Source organism: Tiliqua scincoides, chromosome 3 (assembly GCF_035046505.1).
Source record: "Tiliqua scincoides isolate rTilSci1 chromosome 3, rTilSci1.hap2, whole genome shotgun sequence".
Taxonomy (NCBI): Eukaryota; Metazoa; Chordata; class Lepidosauria; order Squamata; family Scincidae; genus Tiliqua; species Tiliqua scincoides.
Window position 1 is genome coordinate 127,622,890 of NC_089823.1, and position 24,936 is coordinate 127,647,825.

Genomic DNA, 24,936 nt, shown 5'->3' on the forward strand with positions numbered 1-24,936 from the left:
GAGGGCTCCCTCCACTGCTTGCTGTTTCATGTCTGTGATGCAGCAGTGGCAGCAAAGGAAAGGCTGGTCTTGCTTTGTGCCAGGCCTTTTATAGGCCTTGAGCTATTGCAAGACCTTCATTCATTCATATAAGTTCATCTTTAATATATTCATTTATGTAAACTTATGTAAATTTATTCAAATTTTAAATGTAAATTAATTTTTTTCCCGGCCCCCGGCACAGTGTTAGAGAGATGATGTGGCCCTCCTGCCAAAAACTGTGGACACCCCTGCTATAAAGTAACCTGGTCTTCAGCCTTTTTTGTGCCACAACCACAGCAAATACATAAAGGGCGCAATCCTATCCTGTGCTGGAACAGGCAAGCCAAGAGGCTTGAGCTGTATCCACTCCTAAGTTGGTGCAAGTCCAAGGAGAGCGGAGTAGCTTGAAGCCGCTCTGAACTCTCCAGGAATGGTGGTTGGGATCCGGCATAACTGCTAGGTTCCAGCCCTGCCTCCACCACTTGCCATCTCCCATTCTGTCTTCTCCCCGCCTCCTTCCCGCCCATGCCAGAGTCTTGCGTCGGCTGAGCTTGGCTGACGCAAGACTTGGTGTCTCCATCAGTGCGGAATCATGTGTCAGCCTCCACAGGCTGGCGCACCTCTGCATACCAGCCTTGCTGACTCACAAGGAAGTGCAAACATGCTTTAAGTACTTCTCTGGATTGCGTCCAAAGTGTTGGACTGGGGACCTGCTTCTAATCCCGCCCCCTCCCAGGACCCAATCCGCCAGCCCCATCACCGCTCTTCTACCTGCCCCGTTTCCCCTACTTCTTGTGTCTTTACATCAACCCTGTGAGGTGACAGCCTGATCAGGGCCAGACTTGGGAGCTATGGGGAAGGCAGCAAAAAAAGGCTGTGCAGGATTATATTAAAAATTCAGTTTTGATAAAGTTTATTGGATTTGAGCCAAGCCCTCTCTTGCACAGGCTTTGCAAGGTTGCTGTGACCCAACAAACAAGACTTCACAACCTCATTAAGGTCATGACTCACAGCTTGAAAAACACTGCTCTAAAAGCATGATTTCGAGATTTTCTGAGTTGAGCCAGTATCTTACATAATTCCCTGATTCTGTTAGCTGTAACATGCTAATAATTGATCATTCTGGGTGGTGTAGTGGTTTGGGACGTGGACTCAGATCTGAAAGACCCAGGTTCAAATCCCCCCTCAGCCATGAAGCTTCCTGGGTGACCTTGGGCCAGTCACTTTCTCTCAACCTCACCTACCTCACAGGGTTGTTGGAAAAAAGGAGGAAAAAAGGAGGGGAGCAGCCATGTACACCGCCCTGAGCTCTTTGGAGAAAGGATGGTATAAAAATGTGATAAATAAATAAATAGCATCTGATTCATGGATTAGCAGAGCAATGCAGGAGCTTCTCCTTCATGTGGTCTACTCAAATGATCTCTGGATCAGGCTTCCCCAACTTCTGATTCACCAAGTTGACCACTACTCACTTGTCATGTATTGTGATCCTGCCAGGCATTTGATAATCTCCTAATTTTGCAGGTGCAGCCTATTTATCCGCAAATGGAGTGGGGAAAGCCAAAAGTCACACACAGCTTTGCCTTCTTTGCCCTTCGCTGGCATCTCACTCCATTTCCAAGCAGCCTAAAACACTGCAAAAAGGCTCTGCCTTGCCCAGGCAGAGAAATAGCCCTGGAAGAGGTTCCCCTTGCAAAGGAACAGTAATGCTCCTGGAGCCCCTGAGCCAGCAAAGAGGCTGAAGAGGGGAAGGGGGGGCTGAAAATCTCTGTAGTCAGAACACGTGCAGCAAGGTGGAGCAAGTGCTCTCTCTCTCTCTCTCTCTCTCTCTCTCTCTCTCTCTCTCTCTCTCACACACACACACACACACACACACACACACACACACACAGAGGTGTGGTAGCAACAGAGGGGATAGCTTTAAAAAACCCAGGGCATGTTTGCCAAATTCCCCCCCCCCCCATTGAGATGGTGCAGGCAGTCACTGACACAAGCAAGCCTTCCCACCAAGCAAAGCATGAGATATAGCCTACAATCCTCTCCACAGTTTCCTCTCCACATTGACTACAATGGGGCTTACATCTGAGTAGAAACACATAGGGCTGGACTCTTAAAAGATCAGCATCCCAACTGTGAAAGAAGCCAGGCAGCTGGCAACGGGGAGGGCTGAGTATGGAGTGGAGCGGAGGGGATTGATAACAGCTGCCTTAGTTTCCTTCCATCCGGAAGTGTCGGGCTGCAGTGTATTTGCATAACTCTATGGAATTTAGCACAATGTGTTTTTTTCTTAATCGCACCGAGTCACAGAACGGAACTAATGCGGATAAATAGGCTCCACCTGTATAACATAGTATCATACTGGCCTTGTGGTGGTGGTGGTGGTGGTGACCCAAGAGACTAATCATCAAGTAAGTCAGATTGGGGCCTGAGGAGGTTGCTCACCCTCTGTTGAAATGACTTAACAGAAAATTTCAGGCGTCATTTGTCATCTTAATGCTCTACAGTCGCTTAAAAGCCTCATCTCACAGTCATAACTGATGGTTAAGTGCAAACTTGTTCAGCGAAAATGGATGATGTGACATCTTATTAGCAACAGCCTCCACTATATTTTCTGGTAGCACAAAAGCACAGGAAGCAGGTTTCATATGAATTCGTTAGGGTAGTTATTGTGGTTAATGAGACTGCAGACAGCTCTATATCCTGTTTTTGAAGATTTGAAGGAAAAAATTACTTAATCCATACAGCTAGTAAATAGTTGTGTAACTATTGGAGTTATGCAAAGCCTACAAGAAATCAAATAGCAGAATAGTTCCATATAACATTTCCAGTTCAGGAGGCATATTCATGTTCCTAAAAATGGAAGTTGGCAGGTCAAAGTGTTTCTGGCCCACCCAGATACAGAGGGAGGGAAGGTAAAAAGAGGTACTAAACATAGGCATGTATGAAATGTGGTGTGGAGGGAGTACTCTACATGGCTTGTTGGATCTTTGTGAAGTTCAGTTTCATTCTTCATTTTGTTAGTGGATTCCAGGATAGGTTTGATCTGAATCATGAATCCCTTCAAAGCACTATTCATACCCGATTTAGGGCCCAATCCTATCCAACTTTCCAGCAGTGCAGCAGCAATGCAACCTTAAGGTAAGGGAACAAATGTTCCTGATGCAGCAGCAATGCAACCCTAAAGTAAGGGAACAAATGTTCCCATACCTTGAGGAGGCCTCTGTGACTGCTTCCTCACCACAGGATGCAGCGCATGCCCCATTGGCAAAGCTGCACTGAAACTGGAAAATTGGATAGGATTTGACCCTTAATCATGTGATTATTTTTTTTAATGCAAAAAGTACATTCTTGCTTGCTGTATAACCTTAATACAGTCCAATTTTTCACAACCTGGATATATGGGTTTCATTTTTAGAAGTTCGTAACTATACATTTTAAACTGTGATTTATTTTGAAAAATGTTCAGTTTAGTTTTGCAATTATATCAGAAAATGATTTATTTGGTTATGAAAGCAGACTCAGACAGACATTTGTGAAGGTGTTGGAAGGGGTATAATCTCCAGTTCAACAGGTTACTCAAGAATATTTGGAGTATTTTCTGATCTTACTCTGTTAGGACAACCATCAACAGACATGCAATTTGAATTATTAACTAAAACAGCAGTACTGGAGCTAGATTTCTTCAATAGCAAAAACACATAATATTTTGCAAGCTTATGGAGTTTGTTGAAGTTTTTAAAAAATTAGTTAAACATTTTGGGGTTTTTTGATATTTTAAAATCAAGTTTATTTTTAATTAACATTTAAAAAATAACAACAAAACACCACCAAAGAGACTGTCAGCCAGTTCAGCATGAGAAACTTTTGACTTATATAACCAACTTCATATTTTTTTAAACATAAGAACAGCCCCACTGGATCAGGCCAAAGGCCCATATAGTCCAACTTCCTGTATCTCACAGTGGCCTACCAGGTGCTTCAGGGAGCACACAATAGGATACCTGCATCCCCGTGCCTCCCTCGCATCTGGGATTCAGAGACAGCCTACTTCCAAAATCAGGAGGTTGTATATACACATCATGGCTTGTATCCTGTGATGGACTTTTCCTCCAGAAATTTGTCCAATTCCCTTTTAAAGGCATCCAGGCTAGATACCATTACCACAACCTGTGGCAAGGAGTTCCACAGACTAATTAAAAGAAAGAAATATTTTCTTTTGTCTGTCCTAACTCTCCCAATGCATAATTCTAGCGGATGTCCCCTGGTTCTGTATTGAGTGGGAGGGGAAAAGAACTTCCCACTATCCACTCTATCCATCCCCTGCATAATTTTGCATGTCTTAATCATGTCCCTCTTCATGTGCCTTTTTTCTAGACTGAAGAGCCCCAAATGCTGTAACCTTTCCTCATAAGGGAGGTGCCCCAGCCAGTAATCATTTTGGTTGCTATCTTTTGCCCCTTTTCCATTTCCACTATATCCTTTTTGAGATGTGGCATGTCTTAATCATGTCCCTCCTCATGTGCCTTTTTTCTAGACCGAAGAGTCCCAAATGCTGTAACCTTCCCTCGTAAGGGAGGTGCCCCAGCCAGTAATCATTTTGGTTGCTATCTTTTGCCCCTTTTCCATTTCCACTATATCCTTTCTGAGATGTGGCAATCAGAACTGGATGCAATATTCCAGGTGTGACCTTACCATCGATTTGTACAATGGCATTATAATATTGGCTGTTTTATTCTCAATACTTTTTCTAATGATCCCAAGCATCAAATTAGCCTTCTTCACCACCACTGCTGCACACTGGGTTGGCACTTTCATCAAACAGTCCACCACCACCCCAGTATCTCTCTCCTGAGCTGTCATAGACAACTCAGAACCTATTGGCCTATATGTGAAGTTTTGGGTTTTTGCTCCAATGTGCATTACATTACACTTACTTACATTAAAATGCATCTGCCATTTTGTGGCCCATTCTGCCAGTCTGGAGAGATCCTTCTGGAGCTCTTCATAAGCCCTTCTGGTCTTTACCACTTGGAAAAGTTGAGTGTCATCCACAAACTTGGCCCACCTCACTGCTTAACCCTGTCTCCAGGTCATTTATGAACAGGTTTCTGCTTTCTCTGATCCCAAATGTTTTCTGGAGTTAGAATGAACTACTCCAAAGGAAGAAAATTATCATTCCACACTGGCAGAAGAATCTGCTGCTGTTAAAAGCTGAATTATCACATCAACAGTCTCTGATTTCAAGTATTTCAGAGACTTCTACTAGTCCACTGGTGTAACTTCCTTTAAACTTCATCAGCAAACATTTATTTTTTGAATGGTTCTCCTTTCACTTTGAAATTTATTGTGGTAGACATTATGGACACAGGATTTATGGATCCCTGTGTCATAGTCAATTCCTCTTTCTCAGTAGCTAAGGGCCAATTCTTGTATTGAGCATTGAGACTATTTGCAAGAAAATGAGCTGGGGATTGTGATATTTCCATTCATTTTAATACCTTCAATTTAGCTCTGCTGTTGTAGATTTTTCTTTTTAAGATCTCATTCAATTCCTTCTAGCTTTCAATAGCATCAGCACTAAACGTGGTACTTCTCTGCACTTTGTCCAAGGCTATGAAAACAGGTTTAGGATAGTCAGCAAGTTCCCCACATTTCTCATAAAGCCGAATATCAAGGACTACGGTTGTGGTTGTGCTATTAATTAAAAATTAATTCACATTTCAAATTTGAATAAATTTACATAAATGAATACATTAGAGATGAAACTCATATGAATGAATGAATTTTACTGCGTCTTTTATAATACACATGAGAACTATTACAAGCATGTAGAATAACATGAAAACTATGAACTATTTGCTACATACCTCTTGCACAGTGAAAACATACAGACCAAACCAGAAACACATGGAGACGAAAGTTGTTCGGGGGGGGGGTTAAAATAATGTCCAGGGAAAAGCAGAAAACACATGGAGACCATAAAAGGTCTTGCTCTAACTCGACCCATAGCTTGTGTCTGGCAGTTGTGGCTGGCAGTCGTGGGCCACCACAGGCTCCAACAGTCTCTGACAGGCCAGAGGCTCATTGGAGACTGGGGGCTCCCTGTGAGCCAAATTGGGGATCCCCAAGGTCCGCAAATGGCCCACGAGCCGGGATTTACCCACTCCTGTTTTAGACAGTTAACTCTTATCTCACAGTTTGGTGTAGCTTTTACCGCTGCTTCTTGGAAGTGTGCTGCTGTGTCTGCGTTTCCTCAGGTATCCATTGTTTCTGAAAGGAAGATAGTCCCTTTTTCTGGTCACACAAACACATACAATGGCATCATTGTGGACATTGCTCCAAACATTTCCCTGCTAACAATTTTCCCCACTAGACTTTTTGCATGCTGTTCAGTTTCTCTCACATAAGTTTTATTCAGTGGTGTTCCTATGATGTCTGCTCTGCTAGGTGAACTGCACTTTGGTCGTAATAGCTGATCAGTGTTAATGAAGTATGTGTTCTCAAATGTTAGACAAGGAGAGTTTGTTGCAAATACAAACTGAGCCATTTTTAAAAATCTAGTACTACTTGCTCTAATTTGCTGGTTCTCATCATAATGGTTCTTAACCCCTGCTATTTGGGTAAGAGGCACTTTTTCAAGTGGGTGCTCCTTTTTTTTAGCAGGGGAAAAGTAACTGGCCCACCTCACCCCAGCAGTGTCTGTTCTAGTGGCTGTCTGCTGGTATTCTTTTGCATCTTTTTAGATTGTGAGCCCTTTTGGGACAGGGAGCTATTTAGTTATTTGATTTTTCTCTGTAAACCGCTTTGTGAACTTTTAGTTGAAAAGCGGTATATAAATACTGTTAATAATAATAATAATAATAATCTTATCCATGGTGATTTCAGGACAATGGAGAGTTTTTTGTTTTTTAAGTACAGTCAATGTACTTCACTAGTGGTTCCCAAACTGTGAGCTGTGGCTCCCCAGTGAACCACAGAAACCAGCCAGGGGAACCGCGGAATCCCTGCAGAAAGCCCACCTCCCTGTACAATGTATAGGATTGTAGTCCTAATGGGGAGCCGCAGCCAATGGTCAGTAGGACAAGGGAGTCACCACTGAAAAATTTGGGAACCATTGTTTTATGCTTATGTGACATCCATGGTGTGACGGAAACAGTCTCTGTTATTAATGGATAACACTGTGAATGAAGCTGTAGAAGAACATGACATGATGTTGAAGGATTAGAATCCTGCATGTTGAGAGAGAACTTTCCTAAACGAAATGAATCATTGCAGTCAATTTTTACCATACTGCTCACAGCATGGATTGACACTTGGTACTAAAGATGACATTGTAAAAGGAAGATCTGCCTATTTCAGCCACATTTTTATCACTATTGATAAATCAGAACTGATATCACAATAAAGTAACAAAGCTATTTTACTTCAGCTGTCCATTCAAAAGCTAAGGCCAGGGAAGATATGCAGTTTTTAAGAAAAGTATGACATAAGAAAATTCACTAATCTGAGAATCCTGTGTGTTGAGATGCATATTTTCCTTTCATCATCTTCAAAGCAAATTGCTTCTGAGAGAAAACATGTCTCATAATGTTTCGTTTAGGCAATCAGGACTGACATTTCTTTATTGCATTGTTGGTATTTTGCATGCATGCCACAGATGCAGGAACTTCATTAAAATATTCTCTTACAATATGCTGCTGTGGTAGGTTTTCCCTTCTGGTGATGGGGAATGGTATGGTATACCTCAAAGCAATGAATCTACACTCAAAAGGTTTCTAAGACAGTGTTTCCCAACCAGTGGTACCTGTACCTGTACCACTGGTAGTACTTGAGTCCAGTGGTACTCGAAAGACCTCCAGATCCCTGCCACTTGGCAGCAAAACCAGCAATCAATAAGACATGCAGCAGTAGGAGGCTCAGACAGAGTCTCACCAGGCACTTTTCACTTGCTTGAAAAAGTCCTTTTGTCTGCCCTGAGCCTCTTACTGATGTCGTGTTGTATCTGGCTTCCAGTTCCTTCTGGTGGTACTTCCAATGGACCATGCAAAGTGGTACAGCAGGGGACAAATGTTGAGAAATACTGTTCTAAGATATTCCACTCACATCCTTTCTCTTTTGCTTCTACTGTCTGTTCCTCCCTTTTTGCATTTATCTCTGGGCTTCTTATCCTTGTATATACCAACAAAGATTACTCTACTTCCAGTAATCCTCTGTTCATCAAGCTTCTTGAATGTAGGCACTTCAGGAAGATAGGTAAAGGTTTGACTTTGTCTACGCAAAGTTGCAGAGGGACCATGAATAGAAAAGATTGCCACTCTAGAGGAATCTGTATCTCTTAAGGAGACTGTTAAAAGCAATCCTGGATATTTTAATAGGACTTCCAAGAATTGTCAGCATTGTATCATTTGGGAGGAGGGGGAAACTCCATGAATAAGTTCAGACACTGTTACCCTGCACATGCCCGATCTTGTCTGATCTCGGAAGCTAAGCAGAGTCAGGCCTGGTTAGTACTTGGATGGGAGACTGCCTGGGAATACCGGGTGCTGTAGGCTTATACCATAGTCTTTCGGGACTGAAGGTTGCCAACCAAGTTCAGACAGTGTTGGAAAATGGGGCTGATCAGGTCTGTTATTTCTCATACCATTGATGTTAACAAGCATGTTTTCTTTGGAGACACAAGCCTGGTTTAACTACAGAATTTTCTGATGGTGTTTTCTAGACTGAGCAGTTGGGTAGGTAGAGAAAGATTAACCTAAATAATTCCTATATAAACCTGTGGAACCCCACAAAAACTAAGGCCTAAATAGGAACCTATTAATAACACTTTTTTGAAAAGGTTGTATGACTACATTGTCTCATAGAATTTATAATCTCTATTTCATAATGAAATCTTTGACCTACAACTTTGATCATGCGGGAGTTTTTTTTTTCAAAAATAAGAGCACTTTAACAATAACATTTTTAATGTTTTTTTAAATCACTGATTTTTATCAATCTTAGTAGCAACTCGGACCTTGGTATTTGCTGAATACTTTGAAGATGTTACTAAAATGTTAGTGGATCAGAAACAATTAAAACAAGAACTTTGAAAAATCCTGATTCCCATTTGCTTTTTCTATTGTTGAATTTGTATCTGTTATCCTAAGGCAGTGGTTCTCAAACTTTTAGCACCAGGACCCACTTTTTAGAATGAGGATCTGTCAAGACCCACGAGAAGTGATGTCATGACTGGGAATGATGTCATCAAGCAGGCAATTTAACAATCTTAGGCTGCATTCCTACCCTCGCTTATCCAGGAATAAGGCCCACTGACTATCAAAAGCATATACATAGTAGCCTGTTCATAGGTCTGTAACATTTTCCCAAATGCAGTCAGTCACATACCAAGGTAGCATCAAGTCTAATGTATAAAAAATAAAATATTGATATTAATGGGGACCCACCTAGTGGGCCCTGACTTGCAGTTTGAGAAACACTGCCCTAAGGGGTATCTTTTCTGAGGAACACAATATAAGAATACTACAGAATGAGTTCAGCATACCAACAAACTATTGTTGGCACTTGCTTGGCTTGTAATTAATGTGTAGATTTTAATGCCACTAATGCAGATGCTTTCTTCAAATTAGCTGCAGTCTTCTGGCAGCAACTGTTACTCTGCAGATGCTGATCTGGGCTTATCTCAGAAGCTAAGCAGGTCCAGGCCTGGTTAGAATTTGGATGGGAGACCGCCTGGGAATACCGGGTGCTGTAGGCTTATATCATAGTCTTTCAAGACTGAAGGTTGCCAACCGTTCTGGCTGATGATGAATTTTTCCTTGCTTGTCAGCACTGAGCAAGTTGAAACTTCAATTATGACAGCATTCATGTTTATGGGCTACCTCAGAGCAAAAGTCAAGGAATCCTTGTTTTACTTGAGATAATAGCTCGTATTTCAACCTCTTTCTTAGAGCCTATCTGCACATTCAGAAAAAGAATATAGTATGCTCCCACGTGTATGTGTGTTTCTTGCACATGGAAAGCAAACATGTTTGGGAGCAGGCTAATCTGTTAATTGGAGTGAGCTTTTAAGCATGCATTCTTTCCCCTCTAGTGCATTCTAAGTAATACATTGCCTGAGGGACAATATTGTGTGCTTTTTCTGGATGTGTTGCTCAACCTTTATAAGTGTAGACATGCACCAGGGTTCAGCAAGTTAAGTGGTAAGTAAACATGAAGCTGTGCTTCAGTTGAGAGGGAGTAGTTCACACAGGTTTTTATGCCTCCTTAGACAGTTCTACACCTATCTTGTGAGAATCATAGTTCCCTTTGGAATCCAATTCTGTTTTTATTACAAAAGGATTAGGCAATATATGGCTCCTGGGACCTTAATGGATGAATCCTGAAGATCCAAGGTTTTTTTGTTTTTTTTAAGTGGTAAAATTCCCTTCCTTCATTTTCTTTTCCATTAGTTATACCATATAGTTATGTAAGGATATAATGATTGATCTTCCCTTCCCCTGTTCCCTTAAAGAAAGCCTTAGTTATAAGAAAGAGGTTTCCTTTAAACACTTTGAAATCAGCATCACTGGACAAAGATAGTGTGGCAAAGCTGATAGGTTGTTTTGTGGATTGCTCTTTCTTTGTCTAAGATGAACCAGGACAGTAGACTTGTCCAGTCTGCCTGCTGGGATTACCATGCACCAGTTGACCAACTTGATCAGATGGGCTTAGCTGCCCAGGGTGCAGGTAGAGTTGTCTAGGTGATCAGTATGCTACCTAATTGGATCAACTATAGTTTTCTTAAGGTCAAGCCCAAGCATGCCTGGGTGTGTCCCAACTTGACTCCCTTAGAGAAAGCATCTGTGGTTGGACAAACTTTCACCTACCTCCTGTGTGTCAGAGAGCTGTGATGGATTCTTAAAGCTGACCATGGAGTTAATATAATTAGGCAACAGAGAGATTTAGGCTGCAGTGTTATACACACTTACCTGAGAGTAAGTATCCTTGAATTCAGTGACACTTGCTTCTGTGTAGACATGTGTAGGCTTGCACTATTAGATGCATTAGGGCATCGGTTCCCAAACTCTCTGCGAGAGTTTAGGTGCTTTAAGTGCTTGCAGGGGAGGGGAAGGGGCAGCAATGTTATTGTCATGATTGTGCCACTGTTGGGGGTAAAAGGAAGTCTTTTAGTTGTGAAACTGGAATTAGCCTTTTTTCACTGTTTACAGCAGTTTGGAGGTGCAAGTAGGCCTGCAGAAGGGGTTGCAGGCTCCCTGGACCCTTCAGAGAGCTGTAGCACCTCCCAGGTAAGTTAAAAAATGTCCCCTTTGTCCCCGGCAGAGGCACGATCATGGCGATTGCATCACCGCCATCATTGTCATCCTACTCCCTAAGGGGGCAGTGACAGAGGTTCCCTGGCTGGGATGCCTGAGTTTGGGAACCTCTGTATTAGGGAATTATTTTTTGTTTTTGAGTTTGCTGATTACTACCTGCTTGTGTTTTTGCTAGGTCCTACACCCAAGTACTGCTAGTTTGTTTGTGCCAAAGTCTGTATTGCCTCTCCAACACAGGGGAGGGGGATTTAACCTCCTCAAATTATCACAGTGGATTTAACCACAGATTTTAAAAAATACAATTTTACTATTTTCCTGTCTGTCGTTGGCTGAACCGAGCCTTGCCCTCCAACATGGGGCTATCTGCTCTTGGTTAGGTTTTGGGTATTTCCATAACTGGGAGAGAGGCTTCAGAGAATTATCTCTTTTTGCATGGCCTTGTCTATGGGACAAATCAGAGTCTACTATTTTTTGACATAAATTCCGATTAGGTGAAAGGAGGAAGGCATTGGCTCCAGGGTTTTCTCTCTCCCCTCACTCCATCACAAAAAAAGGTTTCTTCCATTTTAGAAAGAATAGCTAATATTGGAAGCAAGTATGGTATGAAGGTGCGCTTCAGCAGAAGCTTTCCAGAATTTCTCTATTGCTTAACCTTACTTGTATCTGTTTTGCCATCAGACCTGTCGTATGCTCAGAACCAGCGCAGGTGTAGCACTATCTCTATGTAAATTATGGTTGCAAATTGAGGACCAGCTGGAAATGTCCCTTCTCCAGCACAAGTTTTCCCCCTTCATTCCCTGTCTGTTTTAATGATGATAAATGATATAGCACTAAACCTTGGTTAAGGATAATAAAGAAAAACTTGAGAGATTTGCACTGGAGAGAGGGAGAGCATTTTGGGGGAATCCTTTTGCACCAGACTTCATCCATCAATCCCAGACAACTTTCCCCATGCTGCATTATCCAAGGTAGCTCGCAATCTACATAATATGCCAGTCTTGATCCAGAGAGATTTGTTACACATGCCCACATGTTGCACACAAGCATCAGGGACTATTCTGTCCCTTCTAATTTGTAGCGCATCTCTTCTTCATGCGTTGGATCATAAGCAAGTTTTGAAACTTTGGGGAATTAAACAAACCTCTGTGATGCACATTGGGCAACTACTGGTTGTGGCAGAGTCATTTTTTGTGTACTACATCCTCCTTGCAGATGCCAACCCACCAGATCAGGGACACCATACTAGCCTAACTGCATACATCCAAGATGTTTTAGCACATGGTGCTAAGCATATGTCTCATAGTAGAAGTGGTGTTAGTGTTAATTCTTGATTTGAGATACTTATTCTTTGGGAGCGTTATCTGGTCATAATACATCAGTTTGTTTTAAATGAAAAGAAAACTTGAAAGCTGACATAAGAGAGTGGCTAAGGGCGCAATCCTAACCAACTTTCTAGCACTGACTTAGCTGTGCCAATGTGGCGTGCACTGCATCCTACAGTGGGGAGGCAGTCAAGGGGGCTTCCTAAAGGTAAGGGCATTTTTGTTCCCTTACCTTAGGGCTGCATTGTGGCTAGGTCAGTACTGGGAAATTGGTTAGGATTGCGCCTTAAGAGACTTGAGAAGTTCCTGGTTTGAATCTTACCCCTGTTATAAACTCAGCAGGTCTTATTGGCAAAACCCACATTCTTGGGTTTCGGCTGCTCCTCTACAATTTGATACTGACCTGCCTTACAAGGTTGTTGTAACGAGACAGCATATATGAAGCCTTTGAGCACTTGAAATCACTATACAAATGCCAAGCAGTTATTCTTATTCATTAACTTACACTGTGCGATGTAATGAGGTTCTGCATATGATTTTCCCACATGCAGAAGTCTAATGGCTCTAGGCATAAATGTCAGTATCTCCTTATCTTGCATCCTTTGAATCTCTTCCTGTTCAAAGATTTTTCTCTTGTTATAAAGTATGATAAGTTACCAGGCAAGATGTACGTGCTGTATTATTAAATATATCATAAAGCATGTTGTCTCTGGAACAGAAATTTAACTTGTTTGAAATGACATCAATGGATAAAATTAGAAGTTTGGCACTGTAGATTGTAAGCCATGATGCTAAAGTGTGGTGGGTTAATGCCTGACTTCTGGACAAATCTCTCAGTGCATATTTTGTGGTTAATGTGATGCTTGCTCCCTTAATGTGATAAGATATTTCCTGAAATATGGTGATTTTTTTAAAAAAATTTTAGAATATAAAAAATAGAATGGTGTATAATTTCACTGTTGAGGTTCTCTTCCCCCCACTCCCTAGCTCTTACTGAAATCCATAACTCTTCAGAATATCATGTACTACGCCCTTTTTTGTCAATGAGTTGGACTAGATGATCTTAGGGTTCCAGCCTTCTTGTTTTGTAACTGGAAATAAGGTATTCTCAGATATTCAAAACATTAAATTTGCTGTTTGACATTATTAAAATCAATTTTGATACCCTCTCAGATTTGTGTTGCAGACTTTTGGTGCAATTTACTCATCAATTAACCAGTATAAACTAACTTAAATTGCATCTCAAATCCAGGTTATATTCAGCAGAAACCACACTATGTAGGCTAAAAACAAAACACTTCTATCGTCCTTGAGCAGAATAAGATGTAATGCATGTTAGCCACATAAATACACACTAACGTTTCAGCTAGATTCAATGCAGGAGAGAGAAAACATACATACAAATGGCTTCAGTATTCAGTCTGGTGTTTATCATGTTTAGTAAATATCTTTTTTATTATTAAATTTAGGCACACAGAACTCATAAATGGACATTACAATTTACATACCATTAGCTCACATTTATTCATTAGCAGCAGTGCTCTGTGGTGTACAGAACTGGATAAATCATTGGTGATATTTTTGAAGTTTAATGAGGTTTACAGGCTGCGTGCTTATGTCCTTTTGTCTGCTGAGAAAAGTAATTACTTGATAAAATGAAGTGCATCGCTGTGAACAATTGACCCTTTCGAGCAATCCAGACTGGTCAGCAACCTAAATCCACATTTTAATGCCATCATTATAGCTTCGAACTTGAGGGTTTCCAGGGTGCAAACAAAAGTATTATCTTCCTTCAAAACAAGCCGAGTTCCATTCTCTGACTTTATGAAGTATTTAAACTGAATAATGTTGGAAGAGATTGAAAACTCTTCTGGAAAGCCATCCAGCCTGCTTTTGGATACCAAGACAATGCGAGACTTTATTTTTGTTATGAAATCGGGAGCACTGCAAAAAATCCGAAGGCCCTGGGAACGGTCATGGCTGTCTGTTATTTCCAGAAAGGTAGTCTCTCTGGATGCAAGCTGCTCCTTCTCCCACCTTGATTTCACTGCATCAGCCAACACTTTAAGCTGAAAGAATTCTGCCTCTTGTGCCAGAAGTTGGTTTTCTTTAAATCCCTCTGGTAAGAGCAGTTCTCCATTCCGCAGGAAGTTCAGAATGTGCCTAAATAGCAGCCCATCTCTGTCTATGAAATAATGGCCATCCGCATCAGACGGACAGAGAATTTTTCCATTTACAACTCTTTCCAAAAGAGAGTCTGGATACTTGGTTAGTGTTTGCTTTTGAGTAATGTACAGATATCCACCAACGTTGAGAGTAACTGGAGACATTTTACAATTCTTGCCTTGCCCAGTGCCTTCCGAGTCCTCGCTTTTTTTGTTGTATTCAATTTCACGCCTGTTTGTTTCGTGCTCCATTCGTAAGACTGCTCTCTGGCCTTGCTCTTCTTTGTGTTGTGTGGAAATTTCTTCTAAAAACACGTTTATTCAGCTCTAGAACAATGATAGAATGGGAGTGCTCCAAGCATTGCATGAGCCTGTCAGCACAGTTTTGCAGTAGGTGGCGTAGAAGCTATGTATGCAGCGTGATATTGGGAGTGTGACTGTAAGACACAATTTGCATTTAACTGTATAAGGGAAAGAGGGTGGCATGGGTGGAAAGCAGTTGTAATTCTTTCCTTTGAAGTCCCAGAAGTTTACGTTGTCAAGGGATGCTTCTGTCTTATGTAGAAAGAATTGTAATGGCTGCCTGCATTTTAATATTTAAAATGAAATATAGGCTTGGTAAATGATGCATGAAAGACAAATCCTAGCTCTTTAACTAAGATTAAACCAGAAGTGAATCACTTCTTAAAGGCTTACCAGACAAAAGCCTTCTAAACAGCTGTAATAGATAAGTTTCAAAAATGGTTAATATATTGAGGACTTGGCACCTTGCTCACAAGTGTGTGTTGTCATAGCAGTTTGGTATAAATCGTGTTTAAAAGCAGCATTAAAGCAGGGTTTTATATCCAACTGGTTTGTATATGCTGAAATATTCATTCTCGCAAAATGAGAAAAATGTAGTCTGACAGAGAGCTTGTTTCTTCAATAGGAAATATCTTTCTTGTAGGCAAACCCTTGATAGAAAAGATGAGTAATTTATTCTTATTATACTGTTTATTTTACAGTTCTGTGGAGAAATTTCACATAGATTAGTTTGTTTTCAGTTAAAATGGCACTGCTGCTTCCATGTGAAAGAGAGTGGGCAGGTATGTACCAATCTTCATATATCGTATTAACACCACAGCTTAGTTTTCTTGGTGATGGAAGGAAAAAAATGACAAAAAAATGCAGTTAAGAAGACATCCTTGTTTTTTCTAGGGGTGGATATGATTTTAAGCCTCAGTCTTTTTGAATTGTCTTTAAAAATGAGTTAGTTCCCCCTTTTCAAAGATTTGCAGTAAGATACCAAACCCAGACAAGCTGTGAAAATGTCTACTTCCTTCGAGAGGATGTTGTATTCAGAAGGGCAGTGTCTGCAGTTAAACATTCCACAGCAAGGCAAAGCATTAACACTTTCAGCCTGCTATACCGACAGTCCTTTTAAATAGCAGTCACGTTTGTGGCATGTCGCCATTCTTAAGGACTGGTTCCTTAGGCAAAAAATCAAGGCATTTGTTTTCATTTTCTTTAATATTTTTAGGTTGCATTGTCTATGACAAAAGATGCTTGCTCTGTGTATCACAAGTGTAATGAGAGCAAGCACTAGCCACACACTGCTTTCCACTAGTATTTGCTCTGCAGTCATAGGACAGCCACATGAATCTTTTTAAGATGTGCTAGGTGGATTTGTAACTCTTCTTGCAATATATTGGCTAGGACATAACAGTTTCAGAAGACATCACAGAAGACATAACAGTTTCCTCCTATTGGTGAGAGAGAGAATATTTGTACGAGGTTAAACTAAGAATTCTAGGGATGGGCAGAAAGCTGGCCAAGCTAGAAGAGCGCTGCCACCTGGGCAGTGAAAGCTTACCATACCCAGCTCCCTCAATTTTTGAATCTTCAAGCATGATCTGCATACTTTCAAAAGACTTTCTGCAACCATGCCTCTTTGTATTATTATTATTAATGAATATATACCTCTCTGTATGTTTTGTTAATGAACACATATATGCATGTATTGATTTAGAATATTTATATGCAGCTCTTTGGTCCCCAGCGACTTCTAGAATGGCTTTTGAGATCTTTATAAAATGCAGCAAATCAATCAACTAAACCATTATCTTGGCATGAGTCGAAAATAGGGACAATTGTGTACGTACTTAATATCTGAACCTCAACTAGCAGATCAAAATATACATATAAGTGTGTGTAAATTATACCTTTTAATCAAGGGGTTCTCTGTGGGCTGTGACCCCTAGGGACGTTACAAGCAGCTTGGAAGAACTAGATCCTGGAAGTCTTCAGTCAGGGCTAGGGAAGACGCTTGTCTGAGACCCCAGAAAGCTGCTGCCAGTAAGTATAGACAATACTGAGCTAGATGGACCAGTTATCCTGCTCCAGGGCTTCTCAAAGGGTGGGTTACAACTACCTGTAATATGGAGGGGGAGGTTACATAATTTTTTATATTTTTTTGAGGGTTGCAGTGAAGAATCCCTGTTTTAACTTATGTAGTTGCTAGCATATACACAGCACAATTGTATCCTCAAATGATGTCTGCTGGACAAGATATGATTGCTTCTAGCTCCTCTTGGGCTGACAGAACAAAACCATACACTGCTAGAATTATTCTACAACCAAATAACTTTACCTTTATTGTCATAAATACACCCATATAACAATGTCACCGAAGTCCCATGCAATATTCCACACTGGTTTGTGTGTTTCAGGGCAAGGGATGCATTGCAAGAATGGACTTCACCACTACAGTACCTCAGTTGAGCTGAGGGACTTCATTTGAGGTGATCCATTGCATTGCCAGTGGAGCACTAGCAAAGATGAGAAAGAAGGCTCAATAACTCGATGTCTTCTGAACTCCTGCCCTTCTCCCAGTCTCTGCTAGCATAGTGGTAAACTAGGCAGTGTTACTGCCATGTGGGGAGGCATTGATGGCAAGGCGTTGGGGAAATTGCCAGCATCCTCTGGTTATCAAGTAATTGGATATGGGGGAGGCATGATGAAATGGTATGAAGGGTGCTGGGCAGAGGCATTCTGGCTTGTGACTATGGCAGGTCATTAGTTTATATGCCAGCTCTCTGATTGTTGCACTGCACTGATTCAGTTGTTTGTGTTTTGGCATTCCCTTTTTCTTGGGAGACCATAGCCAGGTATTGAATTTGGGATATCTTGTATGTCATGGGCTAGGCTGCTGGAAGACTACAAAGAGTCCATTATGAGTCTCTCTTCTGTCTATCCCTGTTCTCACATTTTCCTTGGACCCATGCCTCTTACACACATTGTATAACTAATTTTTATGTCCAGGGTAGGAATACCAAATCAGTTCTGGGTAATTATGAATGCCTTCCTTCCTGCAGCCAATTCTGACCAGCCAGGGAAACAGTTGACTATCTGCCCAATAGAGAGGGTGCCATTTGCTAAAAATCAAACCAACAGGAGTAGTGTTTAATTTCATACTGTCTTCTAGAAGTGCTACTTACTGTATCTTTGGAGGCAAAGTGAAGAGACCTTGACTCTTGCAAAGAGATGGTTTTAAATAAGAGTAAATCTATTAATTAGAATTGATGTTGGAGGCCGTTTCACTTAAGTGGAAGATGACCAGAATCATGCAGCAACAATGAAAGCAAAACTGGAGAGAGCAGGAAGAGGGAGAAAGGGGTGTGTGAGATTTATTTCTCCTTATCTGTTGATTCAGGCAGTCCTCGGGATAGGGCTGTCAAGTGGGGATTGGAGCTCCAGGCCACAATAAGGCTTTAACCTGACTAGGGTAACATTTGTGTTGTTTGCCATCTTGGTTCATGGGAATTCTGGAAGCACCCTGTGAGAACCCGAATTCAGAATACTAAGCAGGACTTCAGCACAGTGGGTCCCACAAGCTGAAGATCCAGTGTAGGGTGCAGGCTCCTGAAACTGTGCCCTCCATGCATTGGTCTTCCTCATAGAAAACGGGGCTTAGAGGGGGATCAGTTGAATTTGATCAAAGTGGTGTGTTGCATTTCAGGAGAATATGATATTGTCTTTTATTTGAAGACTTCCAGTTTTTGCTTCCAGTCTGTTTTGGGACTGAAAACTTTTTCTGGTAGTCTTCAGGGAGGGAGGGATGGGCTCTGTGCCATGATCCTAGCCTTTCCCTCATTGCTGCATGTTGACTGCTGTTTCCTTCTAGGGATAAATTTAGGGATGCCATTGACAAGTGTCATTAGGATTGCAAAGGGATAATGGAGTTATCGAATGATGTGGGAGTAGCCATCAGTGGTGTTGGCTTTTATTTCTAATGCAATTATTTTGCTTTTGACTTTGCTGCCGGAAAGCAGAAGTTCACATCTACAATCCTATACAGATGTTATGTAACTGTGGACACTGCCCATAATTACAGGTCACTTGGGAGTGCATGGGCAAATCACACATGCACAGCACTAGCCCACTTCATAGGTCTGCCTTTCTACTGTGCAGGAACAGCATTTGTCTGGTGAAGCAACTGCTTTTTCCAGGGAGATAACTGCCCATGATTTAGAATTCTAGGTGCTTCTCCAGACCAAACTCAGTCCCCACTATGAGTGGGGGATGACGCTAAGGAGTATGTTGGTGATAGCAGCAGGACTTGGGGTGCTCCTGAACATTCTGTGGCCATGGGCTTTGTAAGTGTATAGGGTGCTTACATCATGTGGGTGCACATGTTGATGTAGCAGCCAGCAGTCGGGTAGGACCATTGTGCTAACCTGTCATGGTGTGAACCGTGAGCCAAGCTGTTCCTTATTTAAATCCTACCCACACCAGTGAACTCGCCAAGCCTTGGGCTATCTCTCTATACTCTTAGCCTCAGGAATCTGTCTCATTCCACTACTACCCAGTAACCTTCAATATGGAGTCAGTAATGTTGACCTAATATTGAGCACCAGCTCCAGTAGTTGCAAAAATGATGCTCTAGCACAGCAAAAAAGAACCATCTTCCTTCCTTCCCCACCTTCCTTCAGCCTGGAAGTTGCCCTGGCAGGGAGTAAAGCACCTGAGCCCTCCTGCCAGAGTCCTAGTTTGAGACCTCCAGTATCTTATAGGTTTCCTTCATTGGTTTTAGGCTTGACCTTACAGGACCCTTGTATGATGGCACAAGGTAAGGCCAATAAGTGAGATAACAGGATATGAAGCCAGAGGCAGTGTCAGTATTCAACAGCATCTGGCGTTGCACACAACTGCTCTGTTGTTTCAATTCCAAAGAAGAACAGCTGTTGCTTTTTGACTATGAGTGTAATCAGCCAAAATTGGGTGCTTGTACTGTCTCCTATGTAATGACCTTGCTCATTAGCATGCCTCTCTCTCGTGTGTAATGTTGGATCCCTCTTCTCATCCTAGACTGCTTGGTCCATCTTTATATCTGGGAAGCTGAAGCTACCCAGTCTGTTGTGGTGGGCACAAATGCTTTTCCATGCTGGGGGTTTGAAGCTTTGGTAGCTTAAATGATGTTTGCTTTGGAGATGTTAATGAAATGCTCTAGCAAGCTATTGTCATTCTGTTGTCACTCTTCTGAGCTCCTGAATGGACAGTACTTGAATCAATGCAACCTTGCATACCAGATCTCAGGAAGCAGTTACCCAACTTCTTCCATTCCTTTTAATTAAATAGCTCCTTCTTTTCCCCATGCATTTCCTCTGCTATGTCTCTCTTTTCCCCTAACTGGTAGGTAGCTTCTTGGAGTAGTAGCTGCTGTTGTTGGTGAACTATGTTCTGCAGCACTAATCGTAGCATTCTTGTGTACAGCACCAGAACACAACCCTGTCTTTATTAAGCAGTGTGAAGTCTTCTCAGAGCTAGGAGACCTTTCAGAACAGAAAAAGAAAAGGGGGTGTGTGGAATGGGGTAGGTGAATTCATGCTTACCAAAGGCAGTTAGGTGTACCTTTTTCTGAGTATGAATTAAAAGAAATCTTTATTATTTTCTGTGTGCAAATTCTCGTTCCTATTCAGATCACAAAAAGATCAGTTCAAACAATCCCCCAAATCAGAAAATAAGGTGCAACCTTTCATAGTTCCTTCTCCCCTTTTCCTTTCTGTACTGAAGCACTAAAAGTTGTTTGCTGTGATGTCCAAATGGACAATTGTTGGTACTGGCTGAGAAGGAAACAAATTGGACTGGTAGTGTGGTCAGCTAACTTGGCTAGTGCAATAGTAAAGCTGAAAGTAAACAACCCTGTTGACTTGAACCTCTGGTTTGTAAAGGGAGTTATGTCAGCAAGCAGCAGATACCTCTTAAATTCACTTCCCCCCCCCCCACCTTTCATTCTTTTGGATAAGTGATGTAAGTGTCTGTTTATAAGTGTCAGTATTGGAAGGGCCCATCAGGCCCAGCTGGGGGACTGGCCAGCTGAGGGGTTCTCCTCCTCCCTTCCCTGGCAGGTATTTACATCTCTGCTGGGCTTGCCAGCAGAGCCAAAGGGCTCTTGGCCCGTGGCTCTTAGCCTGGGGCTCGTGCCAGGAAGATCTGGTGCCCTCTTGGTCTGCGGAATAACAGCGGTCGGATACCCTCCCCTTCTGTTTAGGCAGGGGAGAGCGGAGCAACAGTCGCTCTGCAGCAGAGGATCCGCCTGTGTGACACCCAGTGCCGGGCTTGCCTTTGTTTTTATCTTCTTATAAGCAGTCCTGCTGGGTGTCTCTCTCTGTATAGGCCAGTCTCAGAAGGTGGGCCTCGCCACATGTGTTTTTTCTCAGGAGGGAGCTCAGGGGAAGGGAAGGATGCCACTATCAAGAGAGTGACGGGCCAGGGGAGATATGGTGGTGGGGGTCGGACAGGCCGTTACAGGAGAAGGAGAGTTTATCACAGGCAGATCATCTCCCCTTCTGGTCCTTCCCCCAATTCTTGGGTGCCTGGTGGTCTTGGCGGTGAGTCCCTGGATCTGAAGCTGCTGCTTTTGAATGCCAGGTCGGTGAATAACGAGACCTGTATCATCCGGGATTTAATCCTGGATGAGAAAGCCGACTTGGTATGCATTACAGAGACCTGGTTGGACATGGAGGGAGGTGTTAGTCTCTGAACTTTGTCCACCAGGCTTCCAGGTGTTGCAACAGCCAAGATTGCAGGGACGGGGAGGGGGAGTTGCAATGGTCTGTCATGAGTCCATCTCCCTTACCAGGTGCCCTGTCCAGCAGTCTGCTGGGTTCGAGTGCCTGCATGTTGTGTTGAGAGGACCGGACAGGATTGGGATTCTGTTGGTGTTCCGCCCGCCCTGCTGCCCAACAGTCTTCCTGCCTGAGCTGACCGGGGTGATCTCGGGGGTGGCATTGAAGGCCCCCCGCCTGTTAATGCTGGGGGGCTTCAATGTTCATGCCGAGGCCCCTGCAGCAGGTGCAGCTCAGGATTTCATGGCTGCCATGACAACCATGGGCCTGTCCCAGAAGATCTGGGCCCCGACACATACTGCAGGACACGTGTTGGACCTGGTGTTCACAGCTGGACATGGAGGCAGCGATCTGGATGTGGAGGAGATTAAGATCACTCCGTTGTCATGGACAGATCACTTCCTGGTTAGGTTTAGGCTTGTTGCGACTTCCTACCTCCGCAAAGGCGGGGGGCTGTTTTCTATGGTCTGCCCCTGGAGGCTAATGGATCCTGTAGGTTTCCTGAGGGCTCTCGGGGATTTTCCCACTGCCAAGACTGGCACCTCATCTGAGGCCCTGGTTGACCTCTGGAATGGGGAAATGACCAGGGCAGTGGATGAGATTGCTCCGGAGCGACCTCTGCCACGTCGCAGACTTGGAGCGGCTCCTTGGTTTACTGAGGAGCTGCGAATGATGAAGCGGCAGGGCAGACGTCTAGAGCAGCGGTGGCAGAAAACTCGTGATGAATCCAATCGGACATGGAGTAGAGCTCATTATAGAGCCTACTCCGTGACGGTGGTAGCAGTGAAGAGATCGTTCTTCTCTGCTACCATTGTGTCTGCTGATAACAATCCGGCAGAGCTGTTCCGTGTGGTGCGCGGCCTCCTTCATCAGGCCCCTCTAGTGGACCAGGAGGAATACATGGTCAGCCGCTGTGACAGGTTTGCGCAACACTTTGCAGATAAAATCGATCGTATTCGTCGCAACTTGGATGCCACATTGACAAATTCTGACGATGTCCCCTTGGCAACCGCTTGTCCAGTGTTGTGGGATTCTTTTCAGCTTGTACAGCCTGAGGATGTGGACAGACTGTCTGCCTGCCTGTTTGACCCTTGCCCAGCTTGGCTAATAAGAGCTGCCTGGGGTGGACTGGCTGAGTGGACAGGGAGGGTGGTTAACTCTTCCTTGATGGAGGGGACGTTGCCACTCGCTTTGAAACGGGCGGTGGTTCGCCCCCTCCTGAAGAAGCTCTCCCTGGATTCCACTGTGTTGGATAACTACTGGCCAGTCTCCAACATCCCGTTTCTGGGCAAGGTAATTGAGCGGGTGGTGGCGGCCCAACTCCAGAGGGTCTTGGATGAAACGGACTATCTGGATCCTTTTCAATCTGGTTTCAGGCCGGGCTTTGGGACGGAAACTGCGTTGGTCACCTTGGTGGATGACCTACGCCGGGGACTGGACAGGGGGAGTGCGTCCCTGTTGGTCCTGCTGAACCTCTCAGCGGCTTTCAGTACCATCGACCATGGTATCCTTCTGGGCCGATTGGCCGAGTTGGGAGTTGGAGGCACTGTTTTCCGGTGGTTCCGCTCCTACTTGGAGGGTCAGTCCCAGATGGTGGTGCTGGAGGATGCCTATTTGACACCCTGGCCTTTGAGGTGCGGGGTGCCGCAGGGTTCAATTCTGTCCCCCATGCTATTTAATATCTACATGAAACCGCTGGGAGAGGTCATCCGGGGGTTTGGAGTGGGGTGTCATCAATATGCTGATGACACCCAGCTCTATCTCTCCTTTCCTCCAGACTCCAGGGTGGCAGTTGAGGGCCTGGAGCGCTGTCTGGAAGCAGTGAGGATCTGGATGTGGGCTAATAAGCTGAAATTAAATCCGGATAAGACAGAGGCTCTCCTGGTTCGGAAATCCTCGATGCAGGTACTGGACTGTCAGCTTGCTCTGAATGGGGTTGCACTCCCTCTGAAGGAGCAGGTCCACAGCTTGGGGGTCCACCTGGATTTGCAGCTGCTTCTGGATTCCCAGGTGGCGGTTGTGGCTGGGGGGGCCTTCGCTCAGCTTAGGCTGGTGCGCCAGCTGCGGCCATACTTGGATCGTGCAGATCTGGCCACCGTGATCCATGGTGACATCGAGGTTAGATTATTGTAACACGCTTTATGTGGGGCTGCCCCTGAAGACGGTTCGGAAACTGCAATTAGTGCAGAATGTGGCGGCCCGTGTGGTCACTGGAGCTAGGCGGTTTGACTCTTTCAGCCCGCTTCTCCAGGGGCTGCATTGGCTGCCCATTCATTTCCGGGCCCAATTCAAGGTGCTGGTTTTGACCTTTAAAGCCCTATACTGCTCTGGGCCAGGGTATCTCAGAGATCGCCTACTTCCCTACAATCCAGCTCGTCCTCTTAGGTCATCAGAGAAGGCCTTTTTACAAGTGCCGCCGCCTAAGGAGGTATGTGGGGCGGCAGCAAGAAATAGGGCCTTCTCAGTAGTGGTACCAACATTATGGAACTCCCTTCCCCTTGATTTGAGAATGGCTCCCTCTCTTGAGACTTTTCGACGAGGCCTGAAGACCTTTTTGTTTAAAGAAGCCTTCTGAGTTCATGGACTTTTTAAACATCTTTTCTATATCTTTTAGTATTTTTACAGGCCTGATTCCTCTATGATTTGCTGCGTTTTGCTCTTTTTATCTGACTTTTTATCTGACTACGGTTTTTATGGGTATTTGTTAATGTGTTTTTAATATGTTTTTATTTGCGGTTAAATTATTTTTTTAATCTGTTTTTAATATGTTGTAAGCCGCCCTGGGTCCCTTTGGGGAGAAGGGCGGGATATAAATAGTTGTTTATTTTTATTATTATTATTATTATTATTATTATTATTATTATTATTATTATTATTATTATTATTATCCTAGCAAGGGCCAACTGCAGGTTTGAAGGGGCCCTTGGTGAAGTGACTGCAGGTGGTCCCCACTCCCCTCACCTTGGTGCTGATACAGATACAGCTGCCTTGGAAAGAAAAGGTGGGGTAC

General features: G+C 43.4%; 3 protein-coding genes across 3 annotated transcripts in view; 1 reads left to right on the top strand and 2 right to left on the bottom strand.

Annotated features, from left to right (window-relative positions):
* The window catches only part of TPT1 (tumor protein, translationally-controlled 1), a 302,395-nt gene that overhangs the window by 216,300 nt on the left and 61,159 nt on the right, over window positions 1-24,936 (bottom strand). The window lies entirely within an intron of this gene.
* Window positions 1-24,936, top strand: part of GTF2F2 (general transcription factor IIF subunit 2) — an 89,588-nt gene that overhangs the window by 27,921 nt on the left and 36,731 nt on the right. The window lies entirely within an intron of this gene.
* Window positions 14,299-15,187, bottom strand: KCTD4 (potassium channel tetramerization domain containing 4). The gene is given in 2 exon segments (XM_066622395.1): window positions 14,299-15,106; window positions 15,108-15,187. Coding segments are annotated over 2 exon segments (888 nt in total).